Below are 16,712 nucleotides of genomic sequence, written 5' to 3'. Positions count from 1 at the left end.
GTTGGCCGCAGAGATTAGGATAGGAAACCTTGATCCATTTTCAGATTCTGCCACTGCACCATTTATTTTGGGTGTTTGCTTTTACTTCTTGGAGCTCTTTATTTAATAGCTTCTTTAAGTCTTTGTCAGATACTTCTTATATCTGTGTCATCTTGGCTTTGGTATGTTTTGATTCTCTTGTTCCACATGAGTTGGGATTTTTCCTGTTTCTTTATAGGCTGAGTAATTTTTGGATTGTATCCTGGACATTTGAATATTATGCTTTGAGGTCCTGAGTCTTGCTTAAATCTTATGGGAAATGTTGATGTTTTGTTGCAGCAGGCAGTCAGCCTGGTTGGGGTCAGGTCACAAGTTCTGACCAGCCTTCTCTGTTTATGACTTCCATGTCAGTTCCATTTTTTGTTGTTGTTTTGGTTTTAGCCACATTAACGTGGCTTGCAGGATCACAGTTCCCTGACCAGGGATTGAACCTGGGCTATGGCAGTGAAAGTGCTGAATCCTGACCACCAAATCCTAACCACTCCCGTCAGTTCCACTTTTAAGAGGCCTTGGCAGTGCTCTTGGGTCTGCCCCTCTCATGTGTCCCTGTCCAAGACCTGGATGATGTGATGTTTTAGTTCTCAGAGTCTAGTACATGCTGCTTATGATCAGATCCACACATGCATAGCTGGGGTGAGGCCTGGAGTCTATAGGCGACCTCGTGGGGTCACATTCCTGAGCTCCTAACTCTCCATGATGTCTTGGTGCTTGTTTGTTCTCAGGAGCCCTCTTTAGTCCTTCCCCTGGAAGGCTGGTTCTCTGTGTCCTGAGGTGTCACATTCCTGCACTGTGCCCACACCCAGGGCAAGTGCTGGAGTGAAGAGGATCCCAGTTCCTTTGGGTGGTGAGGATGATTCCCTTCCCACAGAGTCTGCGTTACCCGAGGGCTCCCACCGCCAGCCTGGTCAGTGCTCCCCCTCATCTCCTCAAGCCTGAGCCCTGGGCTTCTACTGGCATGCTCTGTGTGGGTCAGGGCCACCTTGGGCTTGGGGGCTGAGTGGTGAACTGCTGGTTTGGTGGTTCTTACAGTTATGGTCTTCTTCACAATCCACCTGCTTCTGTTTCCTTTTCTGGGGCCTAACCTAGCTGCTCCTTGTATTCTGTCCAGAGTTTATAGCTGCATCAGAGACAGCGAGAGGGCGGGTGTGTTGACTCGGTCTTCTCTGGAGCAAAGCTCTCCGGTCCACTTAAGTGTGTGTGTACATGAGCAGTACATGTAGTACAACGTGACATGTAACTTACCTAGTGGTGTGTGTATGTTTACAAGTTGTATGTGGATCTTCTTACCCTTGTAAGTATTTTGCATCAAAGAAAATGTAACGTTTGAATTATGTTCTCACTATGGATGGACATGTATGTTATTTTCATGTTTTACTCTACAATGTAATGTTAAAGTGAAAATCTTTGGCAAACATGTCCTTGCTAACTTGTGTGAGAGTTCTTTGAAGAGTTTTCCCAGAAGTGCAGTGTTTGAGATAAAGGACACGCACATTCAGTTTTATGAAGTGCTGCCCCATGGGTCACCAGAGTGCACAGTTGCACACACACTGCACAGAGCTCTGTCTTCCCACTCCCTCGTCAGTTCTTCATGGTTCTGTTCTTGTAAAGAACACTCATGTTATCTCTGTTTCTGTCTTTAGGTTTAACTTACCAGTGCGGGTGTGACTCTCTTCACATGTTCATAGCATGAGTTTTTTTTCCATGAATGCCTGTTGCCCATTTTCTGTTGGGTTGTCTTTTTCTTAATGATTTGTTATCATTCTGTTGTCTCCTGCTTCTGTGTCTGTACACGGTCAGTGTTTGCAGGGCCAGCCAAGCCCCTCCTCCAGTTTCTGTGGCATGGTGTGGGGCCTGGGTCTCTTCTTGCCTCTCTGGATCTGGTGCATGGAACCCTCTGCCTCTTCGTCCTGATGGGCTCCTGTCCACTGCAGCGGGAGGTGGGAGGACTGCCTGCAGAGACGTTTGCTTGCTTACTTGACAGGCTTCCTTCTGACTCCTGAGCACAGCGTGAGCAGCTGTCAGCCTCGAGCCCTCTTGGGGTCACTGAAGCAGGTCCCCCGCTTGGTTCTCTCCAGCTGCCTCCTGATACGCACACTGTCACCTACATCCTGCATCGCTGTTGAAGTCCGGCCCCAAGTGCTCTGAACTAGGACCTCTCGTTCTGCAAGCACTTCCTTTGCTTTTTGACCTCTCCTCGACTTGACTGCATCTTGCCTTTTTCTTGGGGATTTTACTTTCCTTTCCACCTTCGTGATCAAAGGCTGCTCCTTTTCAGCAGCTTGGGTACCTTAGAGCCAGAGATGGGGATTAAAAAAAAATTTTATTTAGAGCAAGTTTTTAGTTTCACAACAAGATTGAGAGGAATATACAAAACTTCCCCATAAACCTCTGCCCCTGCTCCACATGCTGCTGCTGCTGCTGCTGCTAAGTCGCTTCAGGCGTGTCTGACTCTGTGTGACCCCATAGATGGCAGCCCACCAGACTCCTCCGTCCCTGGGATTCTCCAGGCAAGAACACTGGAGTGGGTTGTCATTTCCTTCTCCAATGCATGAAAGTGAAAAGTGAAAGTGAAGTTGCTCAGTTGTGTCCGACTCTTCACGACCCCATGGACTGCAGCCCACCAGGCTCCTCCGTCCATGGGATTCAAAAGTACTGGAGTGGGGTGCCATCGCCTTCTCATCACGGCTCTCCCAATTATCAACATGACTCATGAGAATTTTTTTTACCAAGGCTGAACCTGCTTTGATGCATCGTAATTGCCCAGAGACCATAGCATATGCGTGTGCGTTCGCTCCAGCTGTGGTCCATGTGTGGATTTGGGCAGATATGTCATGACCCACGTTCACTGTTACAACAGCATGCAGAGGGTCCTGGACTTGGTCCTCGTGTGCATTGTCAGCCTATGAGGTGGGCAGCTCCGTCTTGGTCCTCAGACACGTACTGCTGTCCTGTTCAGCTCCTTCCTCCCTTTGCCTCCAAACCTTGCTGAGACTCCCGCTCCGCACTGCTTTTCTCTCCTCCAGTCACTCCGTTGGCCGCCCAGCTCACTTGGATCCGCTGGTGAGGCGTGTTGGGGTTTCCTTTCCTCTGTCAGCGGCCCCAGGCCCCTCCCCACCATCTCCTGAGTGCTGACCTTGGACCAGCTGTCAGCTGCTCCCTTCCTGGTTGCCGTGGTGCTGGAGGAGGTTTCCAGATGCACAGTCATGCTGGTTCACCCTCCCCTGGTCCTGAGCCCTCTGCAGCCCTCATCTGTCCTTTATTTCCCTGCAGCATAGGTGTGGGGGTCCCAGCAGGTGCCTTCCTGCCTGCTCCCCAGGGAAACCTGAGGGGCGTGGCCTGCGCTCACCCGCCTCACTGCCTCACTCTTCACCCGCCTCACCAGCAGTCTCTCACGTGGCCTTGTGGGGCTGGAGGGCTTTCACTAGCTGCCCTTTTGCTTAGTCGCTCTCTGGGACTTTGCTCAGTTAGGTGTCGTCTCTTGCTTTGGCATCTTTGAGTTATCCTCCCCACTGGCTCCTTCTCAGCCTGTGTTCTCCCAGCTGTGCTCTGACCACTGTCCATAGGACCCTGGGGTTCGTATTGGCCAGCTCTGCTAGGACCTGGATGGCTTTGACTTTTCCACGACGTGGCGCATCTTCCTGGAATGAAGGGCTGGTTCATGGCACCGTGTTCCTTTTGCTTCTCTTGAAGTCCCCATGGACCCTGGGGGTCAGTGGCCATATAACAGACTTGACTCTCCCCAGGAGCCCCTCTTCGCTGGCAAATGGGACGTTGTTGTGACTTGGCCTCCGTGAGTTCTTTCAATGTTATGTCCTCTCAGGCCGTTTAATTTCTTACTAGCTCCAGTTTATCTGCCTTTTTTTAGAAGACCCTTGTTAAACTCTCCAAGTCTAGAAACTTCTGACGACATCTGGTGGTTGGACACCAGTGGGCCCTGGGGCTTTTCAAGGTGCTTGTGCTGATGGCAGGGTGGCGGGGTTGCTGTTGGCTGTATCGTTTAAGCCTCGGCATCTGTACCTCCAAGGGTACACCTTCTTGCTACACCAACCAGGACTGTGTTCTCTGTTGATAATTTTTACATCCTCATCAGCCTCTTTGGCGTCTGCACCATGTGGCCAGTTGATAGGACTGTGGGCAGCTCCAGGCCGGCCCGAGGCCAGGCTCTGTCTGTCAAGGCTGGGGAAGTGAGTTCTGGCAGGTGGTGATGAGCCACTGGGTTGGGGGCAGATCCTGCCCACCTCTTCCTCATGCAGCCAGCCCTCAGGGTGTGAAGTGTCTGGAATTTCCCCATCCTCACAGCATCAGACCTTACCCTTCCATCTCCAGCCATGGGGCATCAGCCTGTCACGCAGAGTGCTCAGCACAGGCAGAGTCTGTGCCCTGATCTTGGGATTGCTGGGGGCCCCCAGGCGTCGTGCCGGCCCTGGGTCTGGCACGGTGGACCCTCGGAGACTCCTGGTTGTGTCTTGTTTGCCCACTGGAGTCACCTGACACTGGTGCTGCCACTCTCCTTGACGCTCAGTAACAGCTGGAAAAACTTGTTTTGTGTTTCACATTGGAGATCTGGATTTCAGGAATTAGGGTTACTTCCAGCCTTTTAAACTCTCCCCGGAGTCTTTTATACACAACTGTCTTATTGCCCAACCTTCATTATGATTTTACCAGTCCTGTTGACACAAGCCATAGGAAGCTTTCTGAGCTCTTGTTGTCTTTGCTTCTTAGGGTCAGTGTGGGAGCCAGACCTGCTGAGAGTGTCATTGAATGGGTTGGGTAAAGTCCCTGCTGGAGAGAGGGGGCCACTGGGGGATGAGCAGGAAGATGGACAGAGGGAAGTCCTGGGGGGTGAGCTGGAGGGCAGTGGCAGAGAGGGGTTCTCCATAATTCTTCAGCCACTGCTTAGTTCTCCATAAGGTATGCACACCCTCCCCGCCCCCCCCACCGGACCTGGGGTTCGGCTCCATGCAGTAGGTTTAATCTGTAGCAGCACTGGTCACTGATACGGCATGCTTCACCATGCAGGGGCCCCTGAGCGCACAGCATGTGGGCAGCGGCTCTGCAGAGTGGGCTTGAGAAATTCCTCTGGGGATGGGGTGCTTGCTCCCCCTGCTTGCAGTTACTGTTGGTTTATACCCCCAGCTGTGGGCTGCCCAGTTGTTACCAACAGTTTAGTGAGGTAGAAGCCCCGCTTAGGACGTCTGTCAGGTCCTGTGGTGCAGAACCAGCTCGTGAGCACCGCAGGAAGACCCGTCCCTGCTGTGTGACCAGATCAGTCCTACTGCTTGTTGAGTAGGGGCAGCTCCAAGTGGCTGTGTCAGCCCTGCAGATCGGAGCCTCAGCGAGTGACGATTCACTGTCAGGACTGACGGGCTGACTTTGCCTGTAGACACCCAGCCTCCAAATGGGAAAGAACTGACCTGGGATAATCAGAATGCAGACTGTACTTCTTGGAAGGTGATTCTGGAGGCTTTTCCATAAAACGTCTTAAAACAGTAGAGATATTTTAGAACTGAGTTTAGGGCACTGAGCTTAGAGAGGGAGCTCTGAGCACACGCGTCAGGGTGTGTTCAGTGCTTTGTCATCGTCTTCCGTTCACTGTAAGCTTCTAGACAGCACAGGCTGTGTCCTCAAGGCCTGGTACACAGAGGTGCTCAGTGAATGTTGCTGAATGAGCAAATGAGAGGCAAATACTCACTTTCTGGGTTATGGTCATACTTGTTTGTTGTTAGAAGTTATACAATGTGTTACTGTGCATTCGGGTGGCCTGACACCTCTTCACTTAGGAGTGGCTTGATGCCAATTGAAAAGAAATCTTCAAACATGATCAGGTTTCTAAATGGTTTTCTAGTCAAAACTTTAGTAATATGGGATGGTAGAAAAGTTATCATTAAGGACATTATAAATAATTGATCATGATGTTGGTTAACAGTTAAATGTTTTGAAAAGAAAGGTATGTTTTAAAGACAAAACTTAAATATATTCAAACTCCTTAATTTGGCGTTATCAGCATTTCCAGATATTAAAAAGGTTAACCAACTTCTGAAAAGTTTATGTCCAACATTTCGGGTCTGGAACTAATATATATTATTTTCTAGGCAGCAGAGCTTTCAGCCACAAAATGTTTACCATTTGTTGAGACTACATTAGAGCCTGGTAACCAATGCTGAGTATAACCTCAGTTCTTTTGAAAGGCATTTTTAGGGTTTTAGCCTATCAAGTGTGATCATTCTATGTATATTAAAGAAACAAGCAGGGCTTCCCTGGTGGCTCAGTGGTAAAGAATTTGCTTGCCAATTCAGGACACTTGGGTTGGATCCTGATCAGGGAAGATCCTGCGTGCCCCAGAGCAACTAAACCTGTGCGCCACAGCTGAGCCCGTGAGTGCCCAGGAGCCACAGCTACTGAGCCCATGAGCTGCAGCTGCTGAAGCCTGTGTGCCCTAGAGCCTGTGCCCTGCAACAGACGCTACCACATGGAGAAGCCTGCACACCACAACTAGAGAACAGCCTCCAGTCATTGCAACTAGAGGAAAGTCCGTGCAGTAATGAAGACCCATCAGAGCCAAAAATAAATAAATACTTACTAAAAAAAAAAAAGATCAGATCAGTCGCTCAGTTGTGTCCGACTCTTTGCGACCCCATGAATTGCACCACGCCAGGCCTCCCTGTCCATCACCAACTCCCAGAGTTCAGTGAGACTCACGTCCATCAAGTCAGTGATGGCATCCAGCCATCTCATCCTCTGTCGTCCCCTTCTCCTCCTGCTCCCAATCCTTCCCAGCATCAGAGTCTTTTCCAATGAGTCAACTCTTCGCATGAGGTGGCCAAAGTACTGGAGTTTCAGCTTTAGCATCATTCCTTCCAAAGAAATCCCAGGGCTGATCTCATTCAGAATGGACTGGTTGGATCTTCTTGCAGTCCAAGGGACTCTCAAGAGCCTTCTCCAACACCACAGTTCAAAAGCATCAATTCTTCGGCGCTCAGCGTTCTTCACAGTCCAACTCTCACATTCATATGTGACCACAGAAAAAACCATAGCCTTGACTAGACGAACCTTTGTTGGCAAAGTAATGTCTCTGCTTTTGAATATGCTATCTAGGTTGGTCATAACTTTCCTTCCAAGGAGTAAGCGTCTTTTAATTTCATGGCTGCAGTCACCATCTGCAGTGATTTTGGAGCCCAGAAAAATAAAGTCTGACACTGTTTCCACTGTTTCCCCATCTATTTCCCATGAAGTGATGGGACCGGATGCCATGATCTTCGTTTTCTGAATGTTGAGCTTTAAGCTGACTTTTTCACTCTCCACTTTCACTTTCATCAAGAGGCTTTTGAGTTCCTCTTCACTTTCTGCCGTAAGGGTGGTGTCATCTGCATATCTGATGTTATTGATATTTCTCCCGGCAATCTTGATTCCAGTTTGCGTTTCTTCCAGCCCAGTATTTCTCATGATGTACTCTGCATATAAGTTAAATAAACAGGGTGACAATATACAGCCTTGACGAACTCCTTTTCCTATTTGGAACCAGTCTGTTGTTCCATGTCCAGTTCTAATTGTTGCTTCCTGACCTGCATACAAATTTCTCAAGAGGCAGATCAGGTGGTCTGGTATTCCCATCTCTTTCAGAATTTTCCACAGTTTATTGTGATCCACACAGTCAGGTATTCCCATCTCTTTCAGAATTTTCCACAGTTTATTGTGATCCACACAGTCAAAGGCTTTGGCATAGTCAATTAAAAAAAAAAAAAAACAAGCCTGTATTTGGCTTTCTCAGTAAGAAAAAGGTAAATAACAGTGCACTTTGGGGTAGAGGAGGTGGTCAGTTCCTCACAGAAGACGTGCTGAACTTCATGAATGTGGAGCAGATCCTTGACGTCAGCTTCAGAGCAAATCATAACCATGACGAGATGCCATTTCATTCCATCTCAGTGAAAACAGTCTTGAGTCTGGCAATTCTGAGCTTTGGGGAGGACATGAGTCCTGTCTGCTCTGTGGGTGGGAGGGAGATGAAACGGCGGGGCTGAATCTGTTAGCTGTATGTGCCTGGGACGGATGATCCACTTCTGCATACCTACTCCAGGGAAGGTGCTGCCCATAAACCCCATGACAGGTGTGTAGAAACGTCACAGCACACAGCAGCAAAGTAATGAAACCTCTGTCAGCTGGAGAATAAACAGATTGTGACAGTATGCGGGGACACAGCAGTGAAAATGCATTTGAGCCTTTCAGATCAACCCAACCAAACTTCTCGTGGTGATGGGGACCATCAGAGCAGTCGACTGCTGCTGGTGCACATGCAGAGAGCAGGATTGGTGGGGTCCACGCGTATGTCAAGGTCTGTGGAGATTCACACCTTACTCCCACATCAGGTGAGGATAGTGGTCCCACCTCTACGAAGTCCGAGTTCAGATGGAGTTCACTAAGGGGATTTGCTTTTTTAACCAGGGAGGTGGATGTTGTTCTTTTTGTGTGGCTTCTATGTTACATAGTTCAGTTCAGTCGCTCAGTCGTGTCCGACTCTTTGTGACCCCATGAACCGCAGCACGCCAGGCCTCCCTGTCCATCACCAACTCCCAGAGTCCACCCAAACCCATTTCCCTTGAGTCGGTGATGCCATCCAACCATCTCATCCTCTGTCGTCCCCTTCTCCTCCTGCCCCCAATCCCTCCCAGCATCAGGGTCTTTTCAAATGAGTCAGCTCTTCGCACCAGGTGGCCAAAGTATTGGAATTTCAGCTTCGAAATCAGTCCCACCAATGAACACCCAGGACTGATCTCCTTCAGAATGGACTGGCTGGATCTCCTTGCAGTCCAAGGGACTCTCAAGAGTCTTCTCCAACACCACAGTTCAAAAGCATCAATTCTTCGGGACTCAGCTTTCTTTGTAGTTCAACTCTCACATCCATAAATGACTACTGGAAAAACCATAGCCTTGACTAGACAGACCTTTGTTGGCAAAGTAATGTCTCTGCTTTTTAATAAGCTATCTAGGTTGGTCATAACTTTCCTTCCAAGGAGTAATTTTAATTTCATGGCTGCAATCACCATCTGCAGTGATTTTGGAGCCCAGAAAAATAAAGTCTGACACTGTTTCTACTGTTTCCCCATCTATTTGCCATGAAGTGATGGGACCGGATGCCATGATCTTCGTTTTCTGAATGTTGAGCTTTAAGCCAACTATTTCACTCTCCTCTTTCACTTTCATCAAGAGGCTTTTTAGTTCTTCTTCACTTTCTGCCATAAGGTGGTGTCATCTGCATATCTGATGTTATTGATATTTCTCCCGGCAATCTTGATTCCAGCTTGTGCTTCCTCCAGCCCAGCGTTTCTCATGATGTACTCTGCAGGTACTTGAGTAAAAAAATACCTAAAGGAAATCCACACTGAATATTCACTGGAAGGACTGATGCTGAAACTGAAGCTCTAGTACTTTGGCTGCCTGATGGGAAGAGCTGACTCACTGGAAAAGACCCTGATGCTGAGAAAGATTGAGGGCAGAAGAAGGGGGCAACAGAGGAAGAGATGGTTGGATGGCATCACTGACATGAGTTTGAGCAAACTCGGAGATGTGAAGGACAGGGAAGCCCAGCGTGCTGCAGACTGTGGGGTCACAAAGTCAGACGTGACTGAGCTACTGAGCAACAAGATTTTTAGGCTCAACCTGAGTGAAGCAGGGCAAGTCAAACCAGCATTTAACTAATCAGTCACTGTGTTCCTCTTTAAAAACTGATGGGCCTCCAACTATGAGTTTCTATCTGTCATTCAGTCTGAAGTGTCTGTATTGCTCTGCCAGTTACTTCTTTCTCACACAACATATGCAGCCTTTTCTAAGAAGTTTATTGCTCTTTGATCCTTAGAATTATTTGATTGTGCTAATTTGGCTACTTTAGATTTTAGTCAGTTTTGGGTGACTGATGTGTCATGCCTCTGGTTTGTTTTTATGGCTGGTTTCTTTGGAAATCCTGGGTGTGTTCTTTGTTGCTTCCAGGTTACAGGTTACCATTTCTTTTACAATGAAGAATAAGGTAGTTAGTTGCATCACTTGACTTCTGGTGACTCAGCTTTGGACGGCAGACTGTCTGGAGGGCTCTCGGGCCTCTTCCTGGGAGAGCCTTCTGCTTCAGATGGAGAGAGGGCCTTTTCACTGCAGAAGAGTTACTCTTGTAGTGTGCAGGTTACTCATCCTTTATCTCAGCCTTGCTTCAGTCCTTTCGCCGTCAATGGAGGATGTGTCTCAGTCTCGAGACTTTGGAGACAAGGAAATTTGTAACCTATCTTCTGCTTAGGTTCATGGGAAAAAACAGAATTTGCCTATTTTTTTTGTCATTGGAAGAAAAATGACTCCCAGTATTGCAGTACTTTGGGAAACTACATTTCCTTTTAATACTGAAGTACCAGAAGAGTAAGATCATGGCATCCGGTTGTATCTCTTCATGGCAAATAGATGGGAAAACAGTGGAAACAATAAGAGACTTTGTTTTCTGGGGCTCCAAAATCCTTGTGGATGGCGACTGCAGCCATGAAATTAAAAGACCCTTGCTCCTTGGAAGAAAAGCTATGATAAGTCTAGACAGTGTATTAAAAAGCAGAGACATCACTTTGCTAGCAAAAGTCTGTATAGTCAAAGCTATGGTTTTTCCAGTAGTCATGTGTGGATGTGAGAGTTGGACCATAAAGAATGCTGAGCACTGGAGAACTGATGCTTTTGAACTGTGGTGTTGGAGAAGACTCTTGAAAGTCCCCTGGACTGGAAGGAGATCAAACTGGCCAATCTTAAAGGAAATCAACCCTGAATATTCACTGGAAGGACTGATGCTGAAGCTGAAGCTCCAATACTTTGGCCACCTGATGTGAAGAGCTGACTCATTGAAAAAGACTCTGATGCTGGGAAAGATTGAGGGTGGGAAGAGAAGGAAGAGGGTGACAGAGGACGAGATGGTTAGATGGTATCATTGACTCAGTGAACGTGAGTTTGAGCAAATTCCAGGAGATAGTGAAGGACAGGGAGGCCTGGTATCCGTGGGGTCGCAAAGAGTCGGACACGACTGAGCGGCTGAACAATACCAACCAGAGGAGTGAATTGAACGGAAAGTCTCTTTTGACCTGATTGTTGGAAATTTGATAGATTATTTACAGTACTTTTGGTTGGAGTAGAAACGTTGGAACAGAAAGCATTTACATGAGAACTAGTGAGTGGTTCAGAGTTTGTTGTTTACTAAGTGGTGCTGTGACCTGGGAGCGGTCTGGTCTTCAGTGAGGTAGCCTGGCAGTAGCAGGAGGTCACGTGGTGCTGTGGCGGTTACGTTTGCTCCATTCTAGCTTCTTTGGCATGGAGCTGATGATGACCAAGTGTGAAATTTTAGAGATAGTTGTCAGTTTGTGTTTTTGTCACTTTAAACGGAGTCAGTGGAAGAATTTCAACTAGACGTATTATCTGGGGTTTGCCCCACACTTCAGTCACCACCCAGATATTAATAGCCTTTTAAAATCTAGAGAAGAAAGAGTGGCTTGTTTTCTTTTTAGGCTCTAAAGCACTGCTTGGCAAGCTTTCCCCAAAGGGCCAGATAGAAAAGTTTTAGGCCCTATGGGCCGTAGGATCTCCATTGCAGTGACTCAGCCTGCTGCTCTAGCCGGAAAGCAATGTGGGAAACACACTGGAGTCTGAGGAGTTCCAGCCGTCTGTGCTGGTGACCTGAACATTTCTCTTCTTGAGATTCTGGATTAGAGAGCTCAGAAAATTCTAAATACTGTGTTGAATCAGTCTTCCTCATGAATACATTATTTGAACATCTCTTAATAACTCATTAAATGAGTTACCAGTGTATAGATTTTGGATATGTGTAAAAGTTGTCAGGAAAACTTGCAAAGATTTGTAATTTTGGCTCATTGTGTGGCCTGCGAGGTGGCAGAAGATGGTAATTTGAGAACTGGGCATTGCTATTCTGAAGGAGGAGAGGACAGACTGTCTTGCGTGCTGCCCTGCTAGGCTCTCGATCGTGTGGAGCTTGTTCAGTTTCCATATGGAACTTTCCAAGTGCTTGTCATGTCCCAGGAACCACACCAGCCTGTGTATCTATAAAGACCCATCAGCCATGAAGCTTGCTTTCGACAAGCCAAGTTGAGTGGGGAAGCCAGCTATTTTAACAGGAAACTGTAATACACATTTCCATGGCATCATGTATGCATATGCCATAATTTATGTAATTAATCCCTTAATGGGCCGATCGCAATCCCTGATTCTCCTTTTGCCTCAGGCTCCATTAGATCTTGGCACAGTACTGTCACTGATCTCATCTTGATATTAAATGTTGATACATTGCTTATTATGGAATTTTTGCAATAGTTTTGACTTGTAAAAGCTGCATTACAATATATTTTAAAAACTTTGATTAGTAAGCTTTTTTGGCACCCCATAAATTTGCATCCAGAACACACGCCTCGCTCTTCGCCCGCTGGTCTGTGGGTTAAATGTTCAGTTGTACACACTCCAGACACTTCGGGAGCAGGCTGTGGGCTCTGATTCCTTTTTCTGAAGAGAACCAATGTTTGTCCTAACTACCGAGTTAACTCCACCTGACTTCTCCACTCTGGCTCCCCATAGGCAGTCAGCAGCCAGATCTGTGCCTCCATCTGTGGTTTTCTTCTTCTCCACCGGGCTCCTTACTGTCTGCCTTGTGCAGTGGACGGTTCAGAGCTGGCCGTAGCCTGGGCAGATCTGCACTTGAGCCTTAGTGCTCCCCTTGTCCTGGAACCTGCCTTTCTCGACTTCCTCTTTCCCAGCTTCGTTCTGTTTGCTGTCATTTCTTTAGCTTTCTTTTCTGTTCAGTATTTTTCCTTTCCCAGCTGTCAGTTACCCTTGAGTTTTACAGTTTGATTATTAAAGTTTTCTTCTATATTCTGCTTGGTTCTCTTTAGAGCTGCCTTTGTTGTTTATAATCCCCAGTAACTCCTTGATCTCGTTTTAAATTTCTTTTTGAATTATTTAAACCTGTTAAACACAGCTGTTTTCTATTTGGCAATTAATAGTTTTAGTGTCTGAGAATTTTTTTTTTTTAAATTCTGGCTGTCGTTGGTTCTTTGTGCTGTTACTTTAAGGACTTATTGTTCACGTTTTTTGTGACTTTTTTTAGGAACTTACAGTTGTTAGCAGTGTGTTTGTGGAAACTCTTTGGCGACCCAGTCGAGGGCCCTTTGCTTTAAGAGGCTGGAACAGCTCCTGTCCCAGGTCTACTTTCTTATCAACTTGTGGATTTTCAGGCCATACAGAAAGTATGCATTCATGCCAAACTTGGCAGTTCACATTCTTCTGGCTTCCTGAAGCGGCCTATGCTCTGAAGCCCTGTCTCGTGTTGGTCAGAGGCTCTTCTTTCTGTCCCTTTGCACAAAGGCACTGACACCGATGCTCCGTGTCTCTGGAATCAGCCATCTTTAGGCCTTCCTGAATTTGAGCTCTCATTCAGTTCCTGGTAAGAGATGGTTTCCCTTCATTTCTTGCAAGCCCATTCGTTTTCAAGAGTTTGCAAAATATTTGTATAGCCTTTTCTGCTACTTTGCAGTATGAAGTTTTGGGGTTCTCTCTATTCTGCAATACTGTCAGAAGTCAATCCTATAGCTTTCCAGTTTTTATTTGACTCTGTATTACTAGTTGTGGTCCGTTCCCAAGACCACTTGTAAAACCCTGTTTAACTCCAGGTCAGTAGGATTGTCGGTTGTTAGCGATGGTTGGATTGTGTCTTTCTTCATCCCTAAATGGTAGATTAAACAGGGTTGAATGGCCTGACGCGGCCACCCAGACTTCATGGGTAACATTCATTGACTGAAAGGTAGGATTAAATTTTAAACAGTGAATTGAACCTTTAGAGTACAGTATACTTAGGAATTGAGGGTTGCCGGTATGTAAATGCAGGATTGGTAATAAAAGGTTCATAAAAGGTAAATACAGCTTTGAGGTTTCCTGTGCCCTCATTTGTGTCTCTTGATTATGGAAGTTCATAAAAGGTGGGATTACGTGGCACTGTTGTTCCTCCCTTTCATGAAGCCTCACAGAGACAAGTATTATTTTGCATACCTTCTACTTACTATGCCTGTCTTCCAGATAGTAGAATTGGGTATCTCAAGTGTAAGGGCTCCCCTAAATGTGTTAGGGTCCTGTGAACCAGGAGATACATTGAGGGTGAAACTGTGTTGGGGGGCCAGCATTTCAACACCATTCTCTTTTATATTTCAGGTTAATGCTGATGTCCCTGTACAACGTGAGCATCAATCTGAAAGGCTTGAAGTACATTAGTGAGAGCCCAGGATTCATCCCTTTGCTGTGGTGGCTTCTGAGTGGTAAGGAGGGGGTCTACCTGTAGGTTCCTCGTGCAGCTGGTGTACCTGTTCCTCTGTGGCTGGAGGGAGTGGTAAAGTAGTAGAAGTGAGAGTAGATTATCCCAAGATGTTACCAGTTTTTTAAAAAACAGATTTTAGATTACAGAAAACTCCCTGGTGTGCTCAGTTATTTCTAGTTCTGATTCTGAAGTGTTGCTTTCAATTTAGTTGTGATTCTGTGACACAGAGAAAAATTACCTAATAAAACAGCTAGTAAGTGGCAGTAACCTGTTGCTTTCTTTGTGAATGATACAGCACCATGTATGTTGTCTGTGGCTCTGAACACCAGGTGTAGAGAAATCCCGTCATTAAGCAGCAGTTGGGGGGAAAGAAGTCTGAGAGACTGCAGCGCTGGAAGTCCATGTACACACACACAAACACACACACGCATATCTGTATGTACATGTATGTATATACACATGCATATCAATATATATGTGTATATATACACACATACGTATACATACATATCAATATATATGTGTATATATAATGTTTTTCATTTTCTTTGGAATAAAAAATTTCTTTACTCTTTCTCCTCTTCTCCCTTACCTCCAATTGAACCTAAAATTTTGCCCCCATCCGTTCATCATAATTTTTAATGGTTTTAGTAGAAACGTATTTCATTCAAGTGTGCAAAATAGTTAACTTCCCTTTTTTTTTGTAATTCAGATCAGTCTCTATTTTTGAGCTTCAGTTGGTAGTAACTGCTTATTTTTTTGGTAACACTTTTTGAGGTATAATTGACATGCAATAAACTATACACGTTTAAGGCAAACAGTTGGTAAGTTTACACAACTAAAGCGACTTAGCAGTAGCAGCAGCAGCGTACATGGTGAAAGCATCATCACAGTCAAGATAACGAGCATCACTGTCACTCCTGAAAGGTACCCTTGCCCCTTGGAGCTCTCTTTCCCACCCCTGTGTTCCTCTTCTTAAAATCACTCACCTTCTCTCTGTGTTACAGGTTAGTTTTCATTTCTCCAGGTTTATATAAATGGAACCATGCATTTTGCGTTCTTTTTTGCCTCTTTTTCACTCAGCATAATTATTTTGAGAAAGCCATCTATGTTTTGTGTATTAGTAGTTGATTCCTTTTTATTGCTAAATAATAAGTATCCTGTTATGTGGATAAACTGCAGTTGCTTTATTTATTCAGGTGTGGGTTGTCCCACAGGACTTCCCTTGTGGCTCAGACGGTAAAGCATCTGTCTACGATGCGGGAGACCCGGGTTCAATCCCTGGGTTGGGAAGATCCCTTGGAGAAGGAAATGGCAATCCACTCCAGTCCTATTGCTTGGAAAATCCCATGGACAGAGGAGCCTGGTAGGCTAGAGTCCATGGGGTCGCAAAGAGTTGGATACGACTGAGCGACTTCACGTTCATGTGGATTGTCCCCAGGTTGGACTTATGATAAGTAAAGCTGCCGTGAGCACCTTGTGTGTCTCTGTGTGGACATAGGCTTCCATTTCTCCTGGGTACATACCTAGGAGTACAGTGTCTGGCTTGTGTAGTAGGTGCACGCCCGTTTTGATGAAGTTGCCCAGCTGTCACACACGGCACACCGGTGGCACTGTTCTGCACATGCTCCCTGCACCCCTCCCCTGCCCCAGCAGAGGGTTAGCGCTGGCTGTGCGTCTTTGTCAGTGCTCTCTGTGCTCGTTCTGCTTAATTGTAGATGTTCCGGGGGTGGGGAAGTGGTGGGTGACAGACCTCACTCAGTCTCAGTTCAGTCGCTCAGTCATGTCCGACTCTTTGCGACCCTGTGGACTGCAGCATGCCAGGCTTCCCTGTCCATCACCAACTCCCAGAGCTTGCTCAACTCATGTCCATTGAGTCAGTGATGCCATCTAACCATCATCCTCTGTTGTCCCCTTCTCCTCCTGGCTTCAGTCTTCCCCAGCATCAAGGTCTTTTCCAGGGAGTCAGTTCTTTGCATCAGGTGGCCAAAATATTGGAGTTTCAGCTTCAGCATCAGTCCTTCCAATGAATATTCAGGACTGATTTTCTTTAGGATTGATTGGTTTGATCTCCTTGAAGTCCAAGGGACTCTCAAGAGTCTTTTCCAACACCACAGTTCAAAAGCATCAATTCTTCAGCACTCAGCCTTCTTTATGGTTCACCTCTCACATCCATATGTGACTACTGAAAAAACCATAGCTTTGACTATACAGACCTTTGTCGGCAAAGTAACGTCTCTGCTTTTTAATATGCTGACTAGGTTGGTCATAGCTTTTCTTCCAAGGAGCAAGCGTCTTTTAATTTCATGACTGTAGATCACTACATTTATGTTATTACTAATTTGTATTT

At 46.3% G+C, this 16,712-nt stretch overlaps 1 protein-coding gene across 3 annotated transcripts in view; it reads left to right on the top strand.

The window, feature by feature from the left end:
- HSF2BP (heat shock transcription factor 2 binding protein) overlaps window positions 1-16,712 on the top strand; it is an 88,087-nt gene that overhangs the window by 37,665 nt on the left and 33,710 nt on the right. For all 3 annotated transcript variants that reach the window (XR_011465397.1, XM_005907577.2, XM_070376790.1), the window contains exon 8: window positions 14,260-14,363. Coding sequence is in view for 2 of the 3 variants with exons in the window: in XM_005907577.2 (XP_005907639.1) it covers window positions 14,260-14,363 (104 nt within the window). In the remaining variant the exon portion in view is untranslated. The remainder of the gene's footprint in view (window positions 1-14,259; window positions 14,364-16,712) is intronic.

This window comes from Bos mutus, chromosome 1, assembly GCF_027580195.1.
Source record: "Bos mutus isolate GX-2022 chromosome 1, NWIPB_WYAK_1.1, whole genome shotgun sequence".
In the NCBI taxonomy this organism is placed as follows: Eukaryota; Metazoa; Chordata; class Mammalia; order Artiodactyla; family Bovidae; genus Bos; species Bos mutus.
This window is presented reverse-complemented; position numbering and strand designations above follow the sequence as displayed.